The 22,839-nt window shown below is 30.8% G+C and overlaps 2 protein-coding genes and 1 pseudogene across 4 annotated transcripts; 1 reads left to right on the top strand and 2 right to left on the bottom strand.

Annotated features, from left to right (window-relative positions):
* Positions 1–2,183: 2,183 nt before the first annotated feature.
* LOC114934297 (juvenile hormone acid O-methyltransferase-like) lies at positions 2,184–12,045 on the top strand (annotated as a pseudogene). The gene is made up of 6 exons (XR_014926008.1): positions 2,184–2,816; positions 3,116–3,329; positions 3,451–3,622; positions 10,928–11,063; positions 11,492–11,636; positions 11,778–12,045. The product of XR_014926008.1 is annotated as a juvenile hormone acid O-methyltransferase-like (transcript).
* On the bottom strand, positions 9,139–10,782 carry LOC146720588 (dynein light chain roadblock-type 2-like). 2 transcript variants are annotated; one of them, XM_085488229.1, is made up of 4 exons: positions 10,338–10,782; positions 9,961–10,116; positions 9,499–9,833; positions 9,139–9,425 (listed from the first exon to the last, which is right to left on the bottom strand). In XM_085488229.1, exons 3-4 carry the CDS (start codon positions 9,554–9,556, stop codon positions 9,214–9,216), a joined length of 270 nt encoding a protein of 89 aa, XP_085344355.1. In that variant the 5' UTR covers positions 9,557–9,833; positions 9,961–10,116; positions 10,338–10,782; the 3' UTR covers positions 9,139–9,213. The 2 variants fall into 2 exon arrangements, with proteins under 2 accessions (XP_085344355.1, XP_085344356.1); XM_085488230.1 differs by having other exon boundaries at positions 10,596–10,782.
* A 3,433-nt stretch (positions 12,046–15,478) lies between the features above and the next one.
* On the bottom strand, positions 15,479–19,867 carry LOC114934286 (uncharacterized). Its single transcript, XM_085488242.1, has 3 exons — positions 19,801–19,867; positions 19,146–19,580; positions 15,479–18,918 (listed from the first exon to the last, which is right to left on the bottom strand). The coding sequence occupies exons 1-3, from the start codon at positions 19,865–19,867 to the stop codon at positions 15,479–15,481; spliced, it is 3,942 nt and encodes a 1,313-aa protein (XP_085344368.1).
* Between the last annotated feature and the right edge of the window lie 2,972 nt (positions 19,868–22,839).

Below are 22,839 nucleotides of genomic sequence, written 5' to 3'. Positions count from 1 at the left end.
AATAAAAAAAAATCACGTGTACCAAAAAATGTATAAAAAGATGAAAAATTATTAAGCATATGCGTACTTTATTCGAATTTAACAAACCAATTAGGTAGTTAAAATAAAACGAGCATATATAATTTTATATTTAAATTTTTCATACATTATGTATACGTGCAAATTTAATTCTGTAAAGAGAAAAATTAGTGCTCAAATCCTTCAATGATTAAGTCCAATCATCCGCAATAATGATACGTGTGGTTTATTAGTAGTAGATAACCATCGCATGACTACTTTTTACTCTTTTTCGTCCTAATTCCTCGCGGATGTCGTGGAAACGGCCATTGTCCGAAGGAAAAAAGCTTTGCCGCGCGCATTTAATTCATTTTGCCGATTTCGTATTGTTCCGCGGCTCATTTTTCATCCGGCGCGCGAATCCATTCGCGGTTTCCTTTTCGTTTTTAGTAACCGAACTGCTGCAAACTCGTCCCGAATTACAAAAAGTCGTCCGCGCACTTCACCCACGAAAATGTTTCTCTCCTTGATGACCATATTTTCGGAATAAGTAATTACTACAGTCTTGGAATAATCATAATATCATAATCATATAATTTTGAAAGAAAACCAAAATGTCAAATTGTCCAGAGATGAAAGTAGGTATAAATAAAAATTGATTGCAGATAATGTTGTCAGAGGAAAATATTTTAAAATGAAGATATATATATATATATATATATATATATATATATATACACACAAAAAGACATTACAGATGTAAAAAAAAAGCGCTAAGTTATATCTTTCGTCAGCAAAAATAGTTCTTTATAATAATAAAAAATATAATCTTCTCAAAAATTATGTTTATAGCCAAAATAATTCTTTGCAAAAATTAATCATTATCAAAAATATTTTCTCAAAAATTATATTTTATTTTTGTTAATAATACTAGAAAAAAAATTAAAATATTAGCATCAAAAAGTAGTGAAATCAAAAAATTGCGCTAAATAATTATATTGATAATACGAGAAAAAAGGTTAAAATATTAGCATCAAAAAGTAGTCAAATCAAAAAGTTGCACTAAGTAAGTGACAACATAATATATAATATTTAGATAAATTTCCTATAATGATACAAATGTATAATTATTGCTTTATTTTAAAACGTTTATAATATATACAATAACAAAATAAATTCAGTAAAATATATATATATATATATATATATATATATATATATTCATCTTTACATTTAAATAACATGAATAATTATGTAATTAATTTAAACTGGAATGTATATACATTGTAAAGTTATTATATATTTTTATAAAATATTTAGATAAATAGATATATATAAAAAATAAATTATTTATCTCTAAATAATTATTTAATTCAAATATATTTAAACGTATATTCAAAAAAGGTAATATAAGGCACAAAGAATTAAATTTAGGAAATTAAAAAAATTTAAAGTTAAATAAAAATTTTTAATTTAAATTAAAAAATAAAAGTAAAAATAAAAGTAAAAAAATGTAATGTACAAAAAATACTTAGCGCTGTTTTTAAAAATTTGCGATGTAATTTCGACACACAATAAAAATATGTAACAAAGAAATTCAATAAGACACATAAAAAATATGTTTCAATAATACTGTTATATCCCTAAATGATATAACCACTTAGGTTACATTTGTTTGATGACGGATGCCGATTGCGCCAAAAACGCAAACACTGCAAGACACGCGCGAAACCGAAATTGCTTAAAGTGCAAGCAAAGCAGAACTTTGAATTTACCTCGCTTGCACCTAGGTTCTTAACCAAAAGGGCCCGTTGAGCTCCGTGAAATTAGCACCCCCAAATGCGATTTTTTAAAAAATTCTGATAACATTCGTTTGTCCACGATTTGTCCACATTTGTTCAACAACAAATTTTGTTTGTTTACCTTCCAAAACAAAGTTATGGAAAAAAATTCATTACTAGCATCCTCATGAAAGATTTCTTTAATTTTAAAGCACCAAACGCGCGCGCGATTGTCTACAATTTGTCCACATTTGTCCAACAAAAAATTTTGTTTCTTCACCTTCCAAAACAAAGTCATGACACGCTTCGCGCGCGCTTGTGTTGCTAGAACTATAAAAACCGAGCAGGAGACACGCTCGGCAGTCGCAATACAGTTGTCAATATAAAGGTAATCACGTTCGCGCGCGCACTTCGCAAAGTCATACATAATTGCTACCGCTCATAGACAGAAATATGTCAATGTCTATGCTACCGCTACACTAGTTTACGTAACATACAGGTGTAATATTGTGAAAATAAAGATAAAGTCAAGTGTTTACTTAAAAAAAAAAAAGCTCTTTAATAATGAAAATGTGAAGTGAATTAATACAATAACCCCGATCCAAGCCCTGACGTCCCGGATTTATATCCTAATTTGGCGCAACCCCTTATGCCCGACCCAAGGCACACAACACCTCAAATTACACATTATCCATCTTTTTATAATATAATTTTCTTTTTAAATTTTTTATTTAAGAAATGTCTCTTTAAAAAGTTCGCGACACTGTTATATTAACGCAACCATTTTTTTAATGCTAATATCTTGTATTATTTCTTATTCTGTATATATACATTTTACATACACATACACACACACACACACACACACCCACACTTCAGTACACTTGTATAAAAATGCTTTTTTTTCGAAAACAATGATTTTACACAATATATATCTGCTCTCTATGTAATTTTTCGCAGGAACCATAAATAGTTCGATAAATTCTTAGATTTCATCGACAATTTCACCAGCAACATCTAACAATTCACATATTTCCGGTAATTTAGTTATTTTAAAACTGTGTGTAATTAATTGCTCATTTTTATTTATTCAAAATGTTTATTCCTTTTTTTAAACCATCTCAGCTTATTGTATTGAGTGTTGTTTTGTCTATCATTCCGAATATTTTATTGTATTATATTATATGATAAGCTGAAAAAAATAGTCCAAAAAAAGAATCAAAACCGTTCTAAATAAATAAAGAATAATAATACGCAGAGTATATTTGCATATATTGAAATTTCGACACACCGACTCTTATTATAGCTCATTTTCTTCAAGTTTTTATAAATTCTAGTTGTATATTGAACATTATCATAAAATCATGATGCAAGCAGCGCGATACGCTTTATTTACTAAAGCGAACAAAGAAAGTGTATCACTTATTGTCAACGAGTTTGCCAAAGAACTTAAATAGATTACTGGAAAATGTATGGATGTTGGTTGTGGACCTGGAGATATAACGAAGGATATTCTTCTTACGGCTCTTAATCCAAAAGCAACAATGATCGGTAAGAAAAAATAATGAATCGTAAAAGATTTTGACAGCTCACGCACGCACAAAAACAACACATAATGTAAAGAAAATTAATATTAATTAATGTTAAAACTATATATGTATATTATATAAAGGCACAGATATTAATGCAAGTACGACCGAATACGCAAATAAAATGTACGGTGACAAGGAACGACTCAAATTCGAAGTGTTGGATATTCAAACAAAAAATTTGCCGGAGAAATATATTTCGAAATTTGATCACATATTCTCATTTCACACTTTGCATTGGTGCCATGACATTCGGTAAGAAAATTTATTTAATAATGGTAAATTACAATATTATTTTTGTAAGAAAGAATTTTTGTAATACACGATTTTACTAATATATACTTTTGCTTAACTGTGTTTCGAAAAATAATTCTAATAAATTTATATATTTTTAAAAATACAATCATTAACATTTATCTTCGTTATTCAACAGCCAAACGTTTGAAAATATGTATTGCATTCTTCGACCTGGCAAAACTATGCTGATATTATATATAGTTCGTCAAAACTTTTTTTAAGTTATAAATATTATGGCGCAAGATGAGCGATATGCATCGTATATGGGGGTGAATATTATTGCAAATTGAAATATAATATAAGATTATATTGTAGCATAATTTCTGTGTGATTGTGAAATTTTTATTTTAAAATCCTCCGAATGTATGCTTATATAGATTTGGCTAACATAAGATATGAGATTCAATTTTGTTTTATGTGTACTTGTATTATTCGACATTTCTATAGATAGCAAAATTTGTCATTTTAATCTCAAATTACGTCAAGATGATTAATTTTGATGCTTGGGTTAATTTTAGATACATCTTTTTTGTATAACAAATATTTTATATGTATAATATAATATATATTGCACATTTAATTTTTTAACTGTATATATTGTCAATTACCTTTTATATAGGACAAAGCAAAGTATGTTGGGTCACTTCATTATTCACTCCAATCTCGTCAACAGATAAAAGAAATGCTTGAAGATATTGGATTTCAAGTTAATCATTGCAGTCATTGGATTATGACCTACAAGGATAATGCAGAAAAGTTTCTATGTAAGTCTTTTTCTTGATATATATACAAGCAAAAATTAAATTCTAGACTACGTGATTAACATAATGTTTTTATATTTTTTCTCATTTATTTGATTTACAAATTCTAAATTAATCGTATATATTTTATTCAATTCGATAGCCGTGGTCACTTCACAATATACTTTTAAATTTTTGGACGACATGCCGAATAATCTAAGAGATGAATTCAAGAATGAATTAGCACGTAAATTTGCGGAAATAAGAGCTAAAGAATACGTAGATATTATTCAAGATAATTTGAAGATATATAATGTAGAGAAGAAGAAAAATAAAGATGATATGTCTGTTGGATATACTGCATTGATAATTTATGCACAAAAAGTTTCCATCCACACTGTCACGCTGGCGTCATCTCCAATTGATGCGAGACCATTTTTGGCAGCGTTGGTCAGCGGAGTACGTGCACGGCCTCAACCCCCGCACCAAATGGATATACTGCACTGATAATTTCTGCACAAAAAGTTTCATAATTGTATAAATAATCTTCATGATTAATACGACAAAAATGAGCAATTCTTTTTCTTTTTCACGTAGTCTTTCGTTATAAATCACTTGACAAATATTTACTTGTATTTCTTTTATGAACTAATAAAAAAATTAATATTTGCAAATTTACATTACAAAGTATACAATTGCTATTTGAGATATAGCTACAATATAATATATGTCATATTATTTTATTTAATTATATTATATTTAGTTTCATATTTATAAAAAAAAATTATAATTAACGGATACTGCATTTTATGCACATATTCATTGAAAAATATTTAATTTTATCATATTTTTAAATGACAAGAAATTGTAGATTAATTATTCCTGCTCAATTTCTGCCGCCAATCTGCTATCAGATTGTGTTTTAGACTAGGTTTCTACCGCCAATTTGCCATTAACTATATTGTACAGATTTTTTTGGTTTTTGCCGCTAATCTGCTGTCAGATTTTACTTTCTACTTATGGTAGCATAATGTCATCAATTGCAAATACAACAATTAATTTTAGAATAGGAATCTGCTGTAAAATCGTGATTATTGCCTAACATTTTGCTATCTAGGATATTGACTATATATTTTATACTCTAATAATTTATGTAAAGTTCTAATATTTTATGTTCTCGCATTTGCACGGTCGCCATTAAAACCGTTCGTATTCTTTTATTGAGATCCTTCACTTCAACTGGAAAACCCGTGCCTTTCATAACTTTATCGGAGGAAGCGTAACTGTTGATTAACGATAACGATTTTTGAAATCGCGAGTTGTTCAAACCAATTACGTTTCCCAACATTTGGGAAACTGAAATTATCACCTGTAAAAGAAGAGACAGAATCGATTATTGAGCATTATTTCATTAAATCATGATTGAACAGTTTTTAAATATATCGTGGGATAAAACGAGAGAAAAATTAGTTATTATAGTCACTCCTTTAATATATATATATATATATATATATATATATATATATATATATTAAAGGAGTGACTATAATGACTAATTTTTCTATAATGACTAATATTTTCTATAATGACTATAATGACTAATTTATATATTATATATATATATATATATATATTAAGATAAATTAAAAGTTAATATACAATAACATGTACAATAACAGTCACATTATAGTTATATTACAATAGTGCAACAAGTTATATTGCTGCTATAGCTTTTATATAACATTTAAGTTATCTTATATTCACATTATAAAACTGTAAAAATCCATGCGTATGAAATTACAATTTACATTTACATTACTTGTACCGTATATTATTTAAAAAAAGGTAAAAAAAGGCGACCAGTTAAGGGCACACCATTAACTAAAATTATCCATTGCAAACCCATGTACAATAGAATTGTATGAAAAATTATCGATTATAAACCAATGTACAATCGTAACAAAAGTAATGAAACAAAAAAAAATTGCGCCAAGTGAAAGTAGAAACTTGTACCAGTGGAAAATTAAAGTTGCAGACATATATAGAGTCGTATAATGAATCAATAAAAATTTAAATTTGCAAATGTAGAATTGTACCATAAAAAAACTTATCTTTTAAAAAAAAAGATAAACAAGATGCCAAGTCTATGCGCCATGTGAAAAAGTGTTAAACAAAAAAGTATTTTTAAGTAAAAAAATCTATCAATTGACAAAAATTTATGTTCTAAAATTAATATCTCTACAAAAAGTAATGTCCAATTGTTGCGCGAATAAATAAACATTTTTATAAAAAATTAAAATTTAAAAACTTATGCAAATTTAAAATTAATATAAAATAAAAAGAAATAAAAAAATTTTAGTTAAAAAAACTGGGCGCGCTGCTAAATAATATTCTAATGATATTAAAATTAAATTGTTACTTTTAAACTCATTGCAGCGCGCCCAGTTTTTTTAACTAAAATTTTTTTATTTCTTTTTATTTTATATTAATTTTAAATTTGCATAAGTTTTTAAATTTTAATTTTTTATAAAAATGTTTATTTATTCGCGCAATAATTGGACATTACTTTTTGTAGAGATATTAATTTTAGAACATAAATTTTTGTCAATTGATAGATTTTTTACTTAAAAATACTTTTTTGTTTAACACTTTTTCACATGGCGCATGGACTTGGCATCTTGTTTATCTTTTTTTTAAAAGATAAGTTTTTTTATGGTACAATTCTACATTTGCAAATTTAAATTTTTATTGATTCATTATACGACTCTATATATGTCTGCAACTTTAATTTTCCACTGGTACAAGTTTCTACTTTCACTTGGCGCAATTTTTTTTTATTTCATTACTTTTGTTACGATTGTACATGGGTTTATAATCGATAATTTTTCATACAATTCTATTGTACATGGGTTTGCAATGGATAATTTTTGTTAATGGTGTGCCCTTAACTGGTCGCCTTTTTTTACCTTTTTTTAAAGGTGAGCTTTTAGAGATTATATCATTCATTTTTGTATATGATAAGCATCTTTAAATAAATAAGCAAATTCAATTTTTCTGGCATTTTCTTATTTTAGGTACATATATATCCAATAATTAATATACAAAATTAAATATTATTCATCACACAATTTGTATCAAAATAATATATTTTTAAAAATTTATTTTAAATTTATTTAATCATTTTTATCATTGTGATTGTAGTGGCAAGGATTTTATTGCTCAGTGTCATTGCAAGCATCTGGCCTGTATATACCATAATATATTGTGTAATACATTGGCTAAGTATGACAATATGGATTTTGATAGATTCCCATGGAATATTGGAATTTTGTCGGACTTGCAGTCATCCACCACATATGCAGCCTACAATTAAAGAACGCATTTATTCCATATTATTTGCTTCCGTTATTGGCATAGTGCACATTTTTATATATCTCAATGCTGTAGATAGCAAAACATTTTGAAAACATCTATCTTTCTATGTTATCTGCTTTTTTGAAAATATTGCAGCAAATTTATTATGGCAATATGCTTGTTCTCCTGCAGTTAAAGAGGCTTAGTACTTTAATATAATCTTTATTATTTGTATCATTTCCTTTTTCTTGGGAATTACAGCAATGCTTTTGTACTATATTGTCTTGCATCCCTCAAAAGGACAACATACTTCAAACGCACCAGTTCAAGCAATGTAACTTTGATATTTATTTACTTTAAAAAAATGAGAGATAAACTATACAATATGCAATTAACCTTATCTTATGACTTCTATAAATCTTATGATAAAATCTAACTTTCTCTTAATCTTTATTATGAAAAGAATCTCGGTATTATATGAAATAATTTTATTGTATAGTTTAACTTTCAAAAATTTTGCAAAATAAAATAATTCATACATTGTATTTCTACCATATATATAAAAAAAAGATAGGTAAATATAAATAAATAAATATATATTTATGATATAAATAAATATATATTTATATATATATATATATATATATATATATATAAAATGTTGGATTTTTATTATATATATAATATATAATTTTATAAAAAATTTTTTTTATATGCTATTGAATTTTAATACATACAATTTTGATTATATGTATTTTATAATTGATTATACTTATAAGTATTTTTATATTATCTTAAAAGACTGCATAGAATTATTTGTGCGACACTCTTATATGTATGTATAATTAATAGGGACCAACTACACATTTATTTTTCCACTGATATAATTTTAAAAAATTTTTTTTATATGCTATTAAATTTTAATACATACAATTTTGATTATATGTATTTTAATTGATTATACTTATAAGTATTTTTATATTATCTTAAAAAGACTGCATAGAATTATTTGTGCGACACTCTTATATGTATGTATAATTAATAGGGACCAACTACACATTTTTTTTTCCACTGAATAAAAACAATCTCAATATTAAAATTAAATTATAAAAAAGATACTGTGATATTTTATTGATGAGAAATGTACATTTATAATTGTATTAAATACAAAAATAAACATGCCATGAATTACTATATATACATATTTTCATAATTATCAAACTTAAAAATATAATATTGTTACCAAAGAAGAAAGCACTATTTAAAAACTCTAAAAGTTCATAATTTGTTAAATTAGTAATTAAATACTGCATCTTGTATAATTTTTAAGCTTTATTCTTTTATTTTTCTTTATTTAATTGAATAGATATTAACATCCAATGTAGCATACAGATTAAATTAACAACCAAAAAAATAAATCTTAACTTTGAAATATATTTTTGTTTCTTTTAAATATCAATCAACTGGATTTTGTACTACTATTAATATGAATTCTTTATCTGGTGCCATCATAATTTTATGTTTTTTGCTACGTATGCGCAAGAAAGTTAAATCATTTGTTGGATTCAAGTCACGTACGACAGAACGAGCTTTATCTGACAATTGACTTATCAAACCTGCGTATTGAACTGTTGTCGTATTATCTAATGTTGACTTTATAGGAATACCTAAAACAAATATAATTTTATAAATTTTTGTTTACAACTACAAGTAAATCATGTCAATGATCTCATGTAATACCTTCTGCATTCACCACTATTGTTCCAACTACCCTTTTATGAGACTGAATTTGTTTCATAGTTTCTTCAACCTCTTATAAATTATTTCATCGAAATTTATTAATAAAATTTGTATTTTAAATATTCCAATAACGGAAGCAAATCATATGGAATAAATGCGTTCTTTAATTGTAGGCTGCATATGTGGTGGATGACTGTAAGTCCGACAAAATTCCTATATTCCATGGGAATCTATCAAAATCTATATTGTCATACTTAGCCAATGTATTACACAATATATTATGGTATATACAGGCCAGATGCTTGCAATGACACTGAGCAATAAGATCCTTGCCACTACAATCACAATGATAAAAATGATTAAATAAATTTAAAATAAATTTTAAAAAATATATTATTTTGATACAAAGTGTGTGATGAATAATATTTAATTTTGTATATTAATTATTGGATATATATGTACCTGCAATAAGAAAATGCCAGAAAAATTGTAAAATAGTTCCTATAGCACTGATATTAGATTTATCTTGTTAAGCTAATCGAATGCTGCGATGATAACTAGCCATTGCCCAACCCATGCTCACAAGTGAGCTGATAATGCTACCTGCTTGATGTACAACTGAAAAAAATATAGAAGCTAATTAAGAAAATTATTAAAAATATATGCATACTCATACATAGGCATTTATATAATTGAAATATTATTGAAATAATAGCAAAATATCTGATTTTGTATCACAGACTGTAAACTTGCACATAAATTATTATGACAATAAATTTGCAAATAATAACATTAAAATTGAATGTAAAAATTGAAATTGAAAATTGAAAATATCTAACCCCGCACGCTGTCAATATAGCGGAGGGCAACTATCGCCGTCTGTTGTAAAACGTGCGAGATGGACATTTCCAATACATGCATCTATTCATGTGTTGTGTACGTGTAATATATGTGTGCGCATGTGTTGTATACGTGTGAATACGTGTAGCACGATACTACTATGTTTGCGTGGTCGATGATGATAATAATGATGACGGGGACGTTTCTTAAAAGAAATTTTTCATATTTTGACTTTGCAATTATATATCTCTGCTTACAAATCACGTAGAGCAAAAATAAAGACACTTTTATTATATAATTCAAACTCAATCTATCGATTAAGTCTAGTATAAACTCGATTGCTTCAGCCGTTATTGAGAATTCGAAATATTATAAAGACTCAAATGTCCGACTCGCGTTAAGATACACGGTGTCTCGGCTACGCCCTTAACTGGTCGCGAGACACTACCGTGTCTCTTGATAAATTTCTACAAGGGTTTAAAATATCAATCTTTTTAATATAAAATCGAGAAATCACGCGCGTTATGTGCGAGCGTTTGTGTTGTTTTAATATGTTTTAAATTATAATTAACATCTTGTTGTTTAACAGCCAAGCATGTGAGAATATTTATCGTATGCTTCAACCTGGTAAATCTATGCTTATATCAACCGTAACGCATTGCCCAGGCTTGTTTGAAGCTGTGGAGATTATGGCACAAGATGCGCGATTTTCACCGTATATGGAGGTAAGTACAAAATATAATATAAGATTAGATTGCAGAATAATTTCCGCATGATTATGAAAGTTTAATTTTTATCATAGTTAAAATCCACTGAGTGCACACTCATAAATTAATTAATATATGATTATGATTAATATAATAACGATTAACATAATAATGATTAACATATATAAAATTTAGTTATTTTACATACTTACATACTTGTTTTACATACTTACATATATTATTCAACATTTAATTTTGAATGCAACTTTCTGTTTTATTTGCGAGACTATATATCGATATCAAATATAACAGACTGCAGTATTTATGAAATTTTCTTTATTATATAAATATAAATAAATCTTTATATAAAAATAAAATATTATATGTGTATACACATTGCATATTGCATTTTTTACTATAAATTATTATCAATTATCTTTATACAGGATAAACAGAAGTATGTTGGGTCACTTCATTATTCGATCCGACCTCACGAAGAGTTAAAGGAAATACTTGAAGATATCGGATTTCAAGTTCTCTATAGCAGTCATCAAGAGATGGACAACTGTAGGAATACAGAAAAGTTTCTATGTAAGTATATTTTCTTGAATATGTGCATGCAAAAATTAAATTCTAGATTAATTGATTAATTAGCATATTTTTCAATATTATTATTTTTTCTCATTTACTTGAATTATAATTTTAAGTTAATTATATTTTTTATTTCGATAGCCATGGTTACTTCACAGCATACTTATGAATTTTTGAACAAAATGCCGCATAATATAAGAGAGGAATTTAAGAATGAGTTAAGACATAGATTTACGGAAAGAAAAATCAAAGACTATAAAAAAAGTCAAGGTAATTTTAAGTTATATAATGAAAAGAAAGAGGCGGATATTCCTGCTCTATATTCTGTACTGATAGTTTATGCACGAAAGAATGTTTCATAGTTGTATAGATGTAATGTTTCATAGTTGTATATATAACTCTTTTCTATTTTTTTCTCCTTTTACTCCTTTAATTCTTATTAAACGATTAAATAATGTTAAAAAAGTAATATTAAAATTAATATTAACACAAAATTGCAAAGTACATTAACTACATATATTTTGTATTTTTATACACACATATATATATATATATATATATATATATATATGATACAATATATATATAAATAGTGATAGATATAAGATACACTTAAAATGTATTTCGGTATAGGCACAGACATTCAAATACTTTAAAAGTATATCAAAGATACATATAAAATACTTTTAAATTATATTATATCATAATAACAAATGGTAATATGTACAAATTATATTAAATAAATCTTGTATTTATTCATATTTTTACAACTTTTTATTCGTCTTAACATATCATGAATAGTCTTAAAGTTATGGTCACTTAAACTATTTCTGCGTGATACTAAAATTTAATCACAATGATAATATAAATACAAATAATATAAATATAAATAACTATGTGGTTTTTTCAAAGTTTCGACCTACCCACGCACTTACACATTTATTGACCAATTTGTACGAAATATGTACTAAAATTTTGCAAATTTATTGGAGATGGCTACTAGGTGGTTTTTTTCAAGTTTTACACTCCCACTCGTCCAGCACGCACCCATCGGTGGTCAGAGTCACCATCGGATGTCTCCTTCAAAATCTAATCACTTTTATCTGAAACTTTTATAACTATATAATTATTATATATTCAATGAAATATTCTTAATGTAAAATCATATATTAAATATTGGAAGGCGTATACTTGTACTTGAACAAAATGCCATTGTTCGCAACGACTGCAAAATTCGAAAACGAGGCATTAAGAAATTTCCAAAAATACATGTGAACGTTTCGTTAATCTCTTTCGCGTGCACTAATCCCTATACCTATAGATCTATAGACCTATACCTATAGACCTCGCAACCTAATTAAGTGATATAAAAAGGACCCATCAGAAACACTCGGAGGTTTAATTGAGAAACCGACAGTAAACGTAACCAAACGTGTGATCGTATCCACGTAATAGTCATAAGTGTAACTTATCTCGAAAAAGCCAAGTGTAGCTACAATTGTACATCAGCGAAGCATCGAAGACATTTGTAAGAAACTCTTTCTGAGGAGAAGTTTTATATAAAATACATTACTCAAACTAAACGAGTGTTAATTTTTTGAACGAATCCTGGACTTCTCAGTCTCTATTCGGCACCCTTATAGAAATTTATCACTATATAGTAACGTTAATTTATCACTTATTTCGGGTACTTAAATTACTGTATATCAGTATTTTAAGTACTCGAAATAAGTGATTAATTGGCGTTACTATAGTGATAAATTTCTATAAGTGCAACAATCCCGTAACAACTTCCGTGTCTCACGAAGACACAACACCATATTTAATTTTGCCGCAAATTTACTGAGGTATCTCGTAACAACTCTTTTCCATTAATTATTAAGAATAAGCTTATATGTGTAACACAATTGAAGTAAAATAATAGGTTCTTATCAAGCAAAAATTAATAAGAATTTTATATTTTTAAAGATAAAAGATTCATAGAGCAATACCGTATATTAAAAAGATTTCGGAACAAGTTAGCATTTCATTTAGAGATACGGAAATTCACACACAGGATTCAGATGCATGAATAAGTTAAATAAAATCATTAAACTTAGCAAACTTGATTTCGACGTAACTAGCAATTTTATTCAATACTTTCACTTGTGAAAGTATTGAATAAAATTGCTCGTTACGTCGAAATCAAGTTTGCCAAGTTTATTTTCACCACTAGCTTTAATATTAATTTTGATTGATCTTAAAATCATTAAAGTAAACAAAGTTATCACACCAGCACTTTCGAATAATAACGTAGTATATAACATAGCATGTAAAAATTGTGATGCATTATACGTGGGTCAGACGAACAGGTAGTTAAATACGAGAATCAGGAAACATTTAGCGAATATGAAATTACAAATCTCGAAACAATCTGTAGTTTCTAGGCATATTACTGAATTTCAATACAACATAGATTAGGATAATATTAAAATATTGGATCGGGAAAAAAATTTCCATAAAAGATTAATATCGGGAACCATTTTTATTAAACAACAACATAACGGTTTAAATTCAGTAGAAGAAAACAAATCGTTAAATAGTGCCTATGATCCGTTATTGGACGTAATAAAAAAAGGAATACAATATGTGCGAGCCAAAGGATGTGTGTGTGCCTTCAACTTGGGCTTGTTGCCTCGCGCGTATGTGGACGCGTATTCTTCGTCGCTTGTGCTGACGCCTCGTTACCTTATATTCGTGTAAATATAAGGTATTCCTTGATCATGGTGACTCAATGAAGGAATTGTTGATACTCGTTGTGTAACCAAATGTTTATTGTAGTAAGCGGACTGTATAATAAGAAAACTGCGTGTCGCCGCGTGGACGACAGCCGGAGAACGTACAGGAAAAGGCGAACAACAACCGGAAGACGCACGAGAGAGAGGCGTGGTATAGGCGATCGCAGCGCCCTGCGCGCAGCAGTCGGTATTGCTCGCAGTGTTGTTAGACGGGCCCGCTTTTCTCGCGCATGCGCGGCGAACGTAGTATCAGTGAAGTAACTCCATATGTAAAAAGGTGTACCGTTAATCACCCGTATAACGTTCTAAGTTTATAATTTTATAATTTTGTAAATTTTTATAAATAAAAGATAAACAAGACGGAGGGATATAAAAATAACTTTAAACAAGATATATAACAAACTAAAAAATTTTATTTGGCAGGAAAATTATGGAATACCAACATTTGTTGCAAGGGTAAGGGAAACTGACAAAAACCTTACCAGTATTCAAAAAACAAAGGTACATTTATTAAAATACAAAGTAAAATTATTTTATAAATATGAAAATTAAATTTTTATATTAATATTTAAATTTAAAAGAAAATAAATATTGCGTCGTAGATAATAAACAATAAAAAATAAAAGTTGTAATCCTCCGTTGTACGTTGAGCCAAAACTTTCGCGCCCATATCACTCCTCTGCAGACAGTCGTCTAGATACGTGCCTGTTAATACTAGCCTAGCAGACGACATGGCCGCGCATGCGCGAGAAAAGCGGGCCCGTCTAACAACACTGATTGCTCGTGCGATAATTTATAGAGGCGATGACATTAAATCTAATTGGACACGAGTAGCGTGTACATACTGCCCCCCTTGAAAGGGTGACCTTTCAACGTAGGAAAATAATACAAGTTAAGACACTTGTTATACTTATAACTAATTTGAATAATCTAAATAGGATAATTATAAATGAACATATTATAATGGTAAGTTTTAAAATGTTAGGATATAAACAAATAATTATAACTTGTTGTATATATAAAAAAAATAATAATAATAATGGAAAAATAAGAATAATTTGACAGTCATGACTGAGGCTCATTATCGAAAGGAAGTAAACATAAACGTGTGATAGGGCGCTTATAAGAACCTTTAGTTGTCTTGATGGTAGCCGTGCGAACGATTCCATCGTGTCCCGGATGGATCTCTGATATTCTTCCTAGGGGCCAAGATAAAGGTGGCATGTTGTCCTCCTTTAGAATTACCATTTGCCCTTTATATATTGATGAATCAATAGATTGCCATTTATTGCGTTGCTGGAGATGATGAAGGTATTCCTTCGTCCAACGTCGCCAGAAATGTTGCCTCAATTGCTCCAGATGCTGCCAGCGTGATAAACGATTAATTGCAAGATTCTCCAATGATGGTTCGGGATAAGACGTTAGAGGTCCCCCTATTAAAAAGTGTCCTGCTGTTAAAGGTGCAAGGTCATCAGGATCAGAAGACATAGGCGTGAGTGGTCTAGAATTAAGGATTGCTTCGACTTGAATAAGCAACGTTTGTAGCTCCTCATATCTTAGGTGAGCGTCTTTGGTTATTCGAGATATATGCACTTTAGCCATTTTGACTGCAGCTTCCCAAAGCCCTCCATGGTGAGGTGCTCTGGGTGGGATAAAGTGCCATTGTACATTTTTATCGCTCATGTATCCAGCGATTTCATGTTGGAATTTTTGATTCTTGAATAATACAACTAACTCGTTCAATTCACGTTCTGCACCTACAAAGTTTAGGCCATTGTCGGAGTATATGTTGGCTGGATATCCTCGCCTGGAGATAAATCGCTTGAAAACATTTAAAAATGCTTCTGAAGTCATATCCGTGGCTAACTCAATGTGGACGGCCTTCGTTGCAAAACAGACAAATATTGTCATATAGCACTTTATTAACTTGGTATTTTTTCTCAATCCTTGCTTGTAGTAGTATGGACCGGCGTAGTCTACTCCGCAATTTTCGAAGACCCTTGAGGGCACTGTAATTCGTGGCTTGGGCAGATTACCCATGATTGTTGATGCTGGTTTCGGTGCACTGCGAAAACAAATGGTACATTTTCGAGTGATCTGACGAACAATATCTCGCGCTGATACGAGCCAATAGTTCTGTCGAACGGCAGCGAGTGTAGCTTGAGGTCCAGCATGTAAGTGTTTTTCATGTTCGTGCATTATGATAAAGTGTGATAATGAATGTCGTCCAGGCAATAATATGGGATGCTTTGCTGAGCGCGGCAACGATGAAGATTGTAGACGGCTCCCGACTCTCAAGATTCCAGTTTCATCGATGAATGGGCTTAACCTTGATGCAGGACTGTTTGGAGATATGATGCCTTGATTAGATAATGAATGCAACTCCTTTGAAAAACAATCTTTCTGTACAAGTTTTACCAATATCTGAATGGCGTGATTTATTTCGTCAGTGGTTATAGGTTGAATTATTCGTGCAGGCGTAATAGATTCTTGAGATCTTCTAATAGATCCTCCAATATTTCTTGCGTTTTTGAAGAATCGAAAGATATACGCAACGATTCGAATCAATCTTGTAAATCTTGAGTATCGATTGAAGATGTTAAAATCTTGATTATTAGTTGCTAGCGTGGTGATGCATTTAGATCTCCTTTCTGGTGCGTCTTGATTAGAGGTGACAAGTAGACCTTGAGGCCATTTTTTCTTATCAAGCGTTAGCCACGGAGTACCTGTCCACCAAATTTGTAGATGAGATAAAGATGCTGGCATGATGCCTCTTGACAATGGGTCTGCGGGATTGTCCTCACTTCGTATGTGTTTCCAGTTTTGTATTGCGGTCAATTGTTGTATCTCTCCAACGCGATTGGCTACGAAGGGTGTCCAGGTACGGTTGCATGATTGCAACCAGGCTAGGACAATGGTCGAGTCAGTCCATAAGTAAATAGAATCTATTTTGCATGATAGACAATTTGAAATTTTGTTGACGAGCTGTGCTAGCAATAGTGCGCCGCATAATTCGAGGCGCGGAATCGAGAGAGTCTTCAAAGGAGCTACTCGATTCTTGGAGCAAAGTAGACGAACTGAATGGCTTCCATCGGGCGATGTGGCACGTAAATAAATGCATGCTCCATATCCAGATTCACTGGCGTCGGAAAATCCGTGAATTTCCAGTCGTGTGTGTTGCTTAAACGGAATAACCCTGCGAGGTACGTTGATTTGCCTTAGTGTAAGCAATTCTGCTTCATAACGTTTCCATTTAGTGTGTAATTCTAAAGGGATTGATTCGTCCCAATCCAGTCCAAGACGCCAAAGATCTTGCATTATAATTTTGGCTGTTAGTGTGACAGGACCGAGTAGACCGAGTGGATCAAATATTAATGAGATCCTTGACAATATACTTCGTTTTGTGATTGTTTTAAGTGGTTCGAAAGGCGTGACGCTGAGAAATTGGAATTGATCCATGTTACAATTCCATATAATGCCTAATGTGCGTGTTTCACATTGTTTGTCAGCTGACGACATAAATTCCTTGTGATTTGAATTATATGGCTGGCCTTGCAGAGAGGGAACATTCGATGCCCATTTTGCTAATTCAAATTTGGCTCCTTGCAATAATTGAATAGTTTCCTTCTTAATAGTGTATATCTCTTGAATGGTGTTTGCACCAGTGACTAGGTCATCCACATAAAAGTCGTTTAATACTACTTTGGACGCAATTGGAAACTTGGTTGAATTTTCTTCGGCTTGTTTTCGCAAGGCTGCAATAGCCAAGAATGATGCTGAGGAAGTCCCATATGTAAGTGTAAGAAGTTCGTATGTTTTAATTGATTCATTTGGCGAATCGCGCCAGAGGATGCGCTGAAGACATGTTTGTGTAGGGTCTACTAGTACCTGCCTGTACATTTTAGTAATGTCGGCGGTTAGAGCGTACGTGAAGGTTCGAAATCTTGACAAAATGGAGAAAAGATCGTCCTGCAGTGTCGGGCCAACCATTAGCACGTCGTTAAGAGAAGTACCATTTGATGTTTTGCACGATCCATCGAAAACCACTCTCAGTTTGATAGTACTACTTGTTTCCTTGTATATCGCATGATGCGGTAGATAGTAAGCTGGAATGTTTGTGTTGGAAATATTGAACTCCACATCACTGGGCACCTCATACATGTGACCCAGCTCCTTGTATTCGCGAATAAATTCTTTATATTTAGCGTACATTTGCGGCTGCTTCAAGAGACGTTTTTCCAAAGATTTGAAGCGTTTCAGAGCGATATCCCTTGAATCTCCAATGGCAATCAATTTATCCGCTTTTATTGGGAGCTGAACTATGAATCGTCCTTCATCATTTCGTCTGGTGCTGTTTTGAAAAATAGATTGACATTTGCTTTCCTCCAGCGAAGGACTAGGCGATGATATGTTATGCTCTACTTCCCAGAATCGATTAAGCGTCCGATTTAAGTCATCCGTTACTGCTAAATGACAACTAGTTGTGATAGAGTTTACATTATTACCTATAATATGACCAGAAATTATCCAACCAAAATGAGTCTTTTGTTTGAATGCTTGATCTGGCCAGCACAAATGAGCCTCCAAAATAATTCGGCGCCAATTAACATATCGATATTAGACGGAATGTTAAAGTTTGGATCAGCCAATTTAATGTGCTTGGGAATCATTAGCTTTGATTTAGTTATGAAATTTTGAGGTAATGGCTGAGTAATTTTTGGTAGTACAATACAATCTATGACCTCACTAACATTGTTTAGACGAGATTTAATACGCAAGCTAATCGATCTTTTAGCATGAAAGCCTTTTTGCATGACTCCTATAATAGAGGTTTCTACTGTTTGTTCCTTAAGATGCAGTTGATTGGCTAATTCTTCAGTAATGAAGTTCATTTGTGAACCACTGTCGAGTAGCACGCGACATGAAATTGGCTGTTCCTTAGAATCATATACATATACAATAGCAGTAGACAATAAAATATTCACAGAATGATGAGTTGATAAACATTGTGTAACGATAGCTTGTGGTGCTTCATTTGACTCTGCGAGCGATTCCTTAAACTTCAGACCCTTGTCATTGTTGTTGGAAGTTGATAAGTGTAATAAAGTGTTATGCCTTTTATTGCATTTGCGACAAGATCCTGATTTACATGCACTGGCTTGATGATCTGTTGATCTCAAACAATTCGTACAAATATGAGCTCTTTTAACTATCTGTATTCGTTTGTCTATCGGAAGTTTAAGGAATGCTTCACAATGGTATATTGAATGATTCTCCTTGCATTGAGGGCAAGATACGTTAGTCGTAACATTTAATACTGATTGATTTTTGTGCTTACTGCTATGCCTTTGAGAATTTATTGTTTTGTTGATTATTATGCAACTTACTAGAAAACGATTCTAGCACTTGACAACGTTTTGAAAGGAAGTCTGTGAGAGACTTCAATTTTGGCATGTCTCCTTGGACAATGCTTGTTTCCCATGCCTTATTGGTTGCGGGATCAAGTTTTGATGTAATTACGTGATAATCAAGTCGTCCCATGTGTCCGTGGGCCTTTTCAGAGCCTTAAGAGACCTCAGATGCTTCAGAATGGTATCCAATAATTCGCGCAATGCGACGTGATTTTCCTTGATAAGCGATGGTGCTTCGAACATCCCCTTGATGTGTTTATTTATGATCCATCTTTTGTTGTCGAAACGATCCTTTATTGTCGCCCACGCCTCTTGATAATTGTCTGTTGTAATTTCTATAGAGCTTATCACTTCCGCTGCGGTGCTCCTTAAAGATGAGCGTAAATAGTGGAACTTTTCTATATCATCGAGAATGTCATTTGTGTGAATAAGCTTTTCAAATGTGTCTTGATACGAGTACCAGTCTTCGTAAGAGCCTGAAAAAACTGGAAGTTCTATTTTAGGTAATTTGACGCGAGATTGTCTTGCGATGTTCCCTACATTATTAAGCTCGTTAGATATTGAAGCTGTAGCCTCACGCCGATCGAAATGTTCCAATACAGTGTCGTAACGCGATACCAAATGAAAATAAGGATTTTCAAAGCTATCCCTTTGTTGGATTTGTCGTGCCAGTAGGGCATCTTTGTCTGTATTCGCGGGATCCTCCTTTTCAATTGTTTCTATGTGCGATTGAACGGCTTCAAATTGATCCCACAAATCTGATAGCTTAACCTTACGTTCGGTAATGTCGTGTCGTAATCCTTGATTAGGATCATAACCTTCTATGAAAGTTTTTAGCCGTGTCGCCGATGCTCTTATGTGAGCTCTTTTATTTTTTGCTTCTGATAGCGTGAGATTAGACATATTTGTTGACTTGTTATGCTGGGAACGAATAGCTTGAGCGAGTGTAAAAATGCGTCGCGAACAAGACAATATGGCGTGCCAACGATAAAAGGGTTAAATAAAATGAGTTGCTTACCTCGATTAAAAGAGAACCGTAAAGTCTTACCTCATTAAGATTACTTATTGAACGTAATCAATTAATACGTATAATTGTGAATACGCTTATATCCGGCTCGAAGGACCAATGTGCGAGCCAAAGGATGTGTGTGTGCCTTCAACTTGGGCTTGTTGCCTCGCGCGTATGTGGACGCGTATTCTTCGTCGCTTGTGCTGACGCCTCGTTACCTTATATTCGTGTAAATATAAGGTATTCCTTGATCATGGTGACTCAATGAAGGAATTGTTGATACTCGTTGTGTAACCAAATGTTTATTGTAGTAAGCGGACTGTATAATAAGAAAACTGCGTGTCGCCGCGTGGACGACAGCCGGAGAACGTACAGGAAAAGGCGAACAACAACCGGAAGACGCACGAGAGAGAGGCGTGGTATAGGCGATCGCAGCGCCCTGCGCGCAGCAGTCGGTATTGCTCGTGCGATAATTTATAGAGGCGATGACATTAAATCTAATTGGACACGAGTAGCGTGTACACAATATAATTTGACTGCCTTTTTTATTGACTCATATATTCATATAAATATTAGAACAGAAGATTATTACCGATGTAAGTTGATTGTTTTACAACACGACAATACCATTATATTAGGGACGAATATTTGGTGGAAAATCATGGTAAATATTCAGTAAAAGAAGGTTTTAGTAATAAAGTGACTTATCCAGGAGATAATATTTGTTGTATTACAAATTGCAACAATTACGAGATTCGATTGTAGATTAGAAATAAGCTTTAACAAGAAATGTTAAAATATACGAAATGACAGAGAAAAGTTTGCTTTGAGTATGTATCACAAATTAAGTTTCAAATCTTTTTTTTTATTATCTGAACATGTAACGAAGATGTGTGTACGCATACTAAAGTACACATATTAAAGACTGTGATGCCTGATAATTGGAGTACATTTTCTATATTTAATTTTTAAAACTTTTATTTCAGTCTTTATTTTAAATGTTTTTAATGTGTATAAACAATAGATTTAGAAAATGCAATTACATTAATGTATAAACTATTTCATTATGTCGATTATATAATAAATAAAGATAAACATTTCTCTTTCGAGTGTTTCGAAATTTTGATTGAAATAAGGAGTCAAAGATACAATTATGAAACAATCTTTTGGGTCTTAGCATGTAATGAAAGAGATTTCTCTCTTATCATGTAGCTTATAATTGTTATCTAATCCTACAAGTCGCTTGCTGGATCAGTTTTTAAATTTCAATTAATCTCATGTTTCCAAATCGAATATTTAAGACATTTATTTCCTATATATCATGACCTGATACAATTATGAAACAATCTTTTGTGTTTAAGCATGTAATAAAAAAGATTTCTTTTTTTCTTATCATGTAGCTTATAATTTTTATCTAATCTTACAAGTCATTTGCTGGTTTTTAAATTTCAATTAATTTCATATTTCCAATTCGAATATTTAAGACATTCGCGACTAGATAATCAATTTATAACAAGTCACGTTTTTTTCATAGAAAAATATGATAATGTAGATTTTATTATTAATTTTTTAATCGGAACTTTTTATGTTTGCAGATACAGTAGTTTATCAATTATATTTTTGATAAAACAAAATTTATCATAACTTATTAATATGCAATCTTATATTTCTTCTTCTTTTTTAATTACAAAATAGTATATTATTATAGCAATTCTAATAGAATTTAAATAGGACTAATATATAGTAACAAATAGAATTTAATAAAACATTTAAATTTATTATAAAATAATTGTTTTGTTTCTCGTTGGTAAAACCTTGTATAGAAGGTTCGCACACCAAGGCGGTAGTTTTTGTTAATGGTCACTCGCGGATTCGTTTTAATATACTTTTATTCAAATCACAAATTATAATAAGAGTGTTAGAAACGAGGCGGACGATATTTCAACAAAAGGTGTATCGATCTATCTCGTCTCGTGGCTGGACGCTCAATAATGATCCGAGACACG

The sequence above is a fragment of the Nylanderia fulva genome, unplaced genomic scaffold (genome assembly GCF_048542155.1).
Source record: "Nylanderia fulva isolate GAGA-0341 unplaced genomic scaffold, ASM4854215v1 Scaffold66, whole genome shotgun sequence".
In the NCBI taxonomy this organism is placed as follows: domain Eukaryota; kingdom Metazoa; phylum Arthropoda; class Insecta; order Hymenoptera; family Formicidae; genus Nylanderia; species Nylanderia fulva.
The sequence above is the reverse complement of the archived record's forward strand: the minus strand, read 5'-3'. Positions and strand labels throughout refer to the sequence as shown.

Excerpts from the sequence above, each read along its gene's own strand:
- LOC146720588 (XM_085488229.1), bottom strand. The coding sequence starts at position 9,556 with ATGAAACAAATTCAGTCTCATAAAAGGGTAGTTGGAACAATAGTGGTG. Across the intron at positions 9,426-9,498 it reads AATAGTGGTGAATGCAGAAG|GTATTCCTATAAAGTCAACA; the intron begins GTATTACATGAG and ends TATTTGTTTTAG.
- LOC114934286 (XM_085488242.1), bottom strand. The coding sequence starts at position 19,867 with ATGCCAAAATTGAAGTCTCTCACAGACTTCCTTTCAAAACGTTGTCAA. Across the intron at positions 19,581-19,800 it reads AGTGCTAGAATCGTTTTCTA|ATCATCAAGCCAGTGCATGT; the intron begins GTAAGTTGCATA and ends TGAGATCAACAG. Across the intron at positions 18,919-19,145 it reads TGTTAGTGAGGTCATAGATT|GTAATAATGTAAACTCTATC; the intron begins GTATTGTACTAC and ends GTCATATTATAG.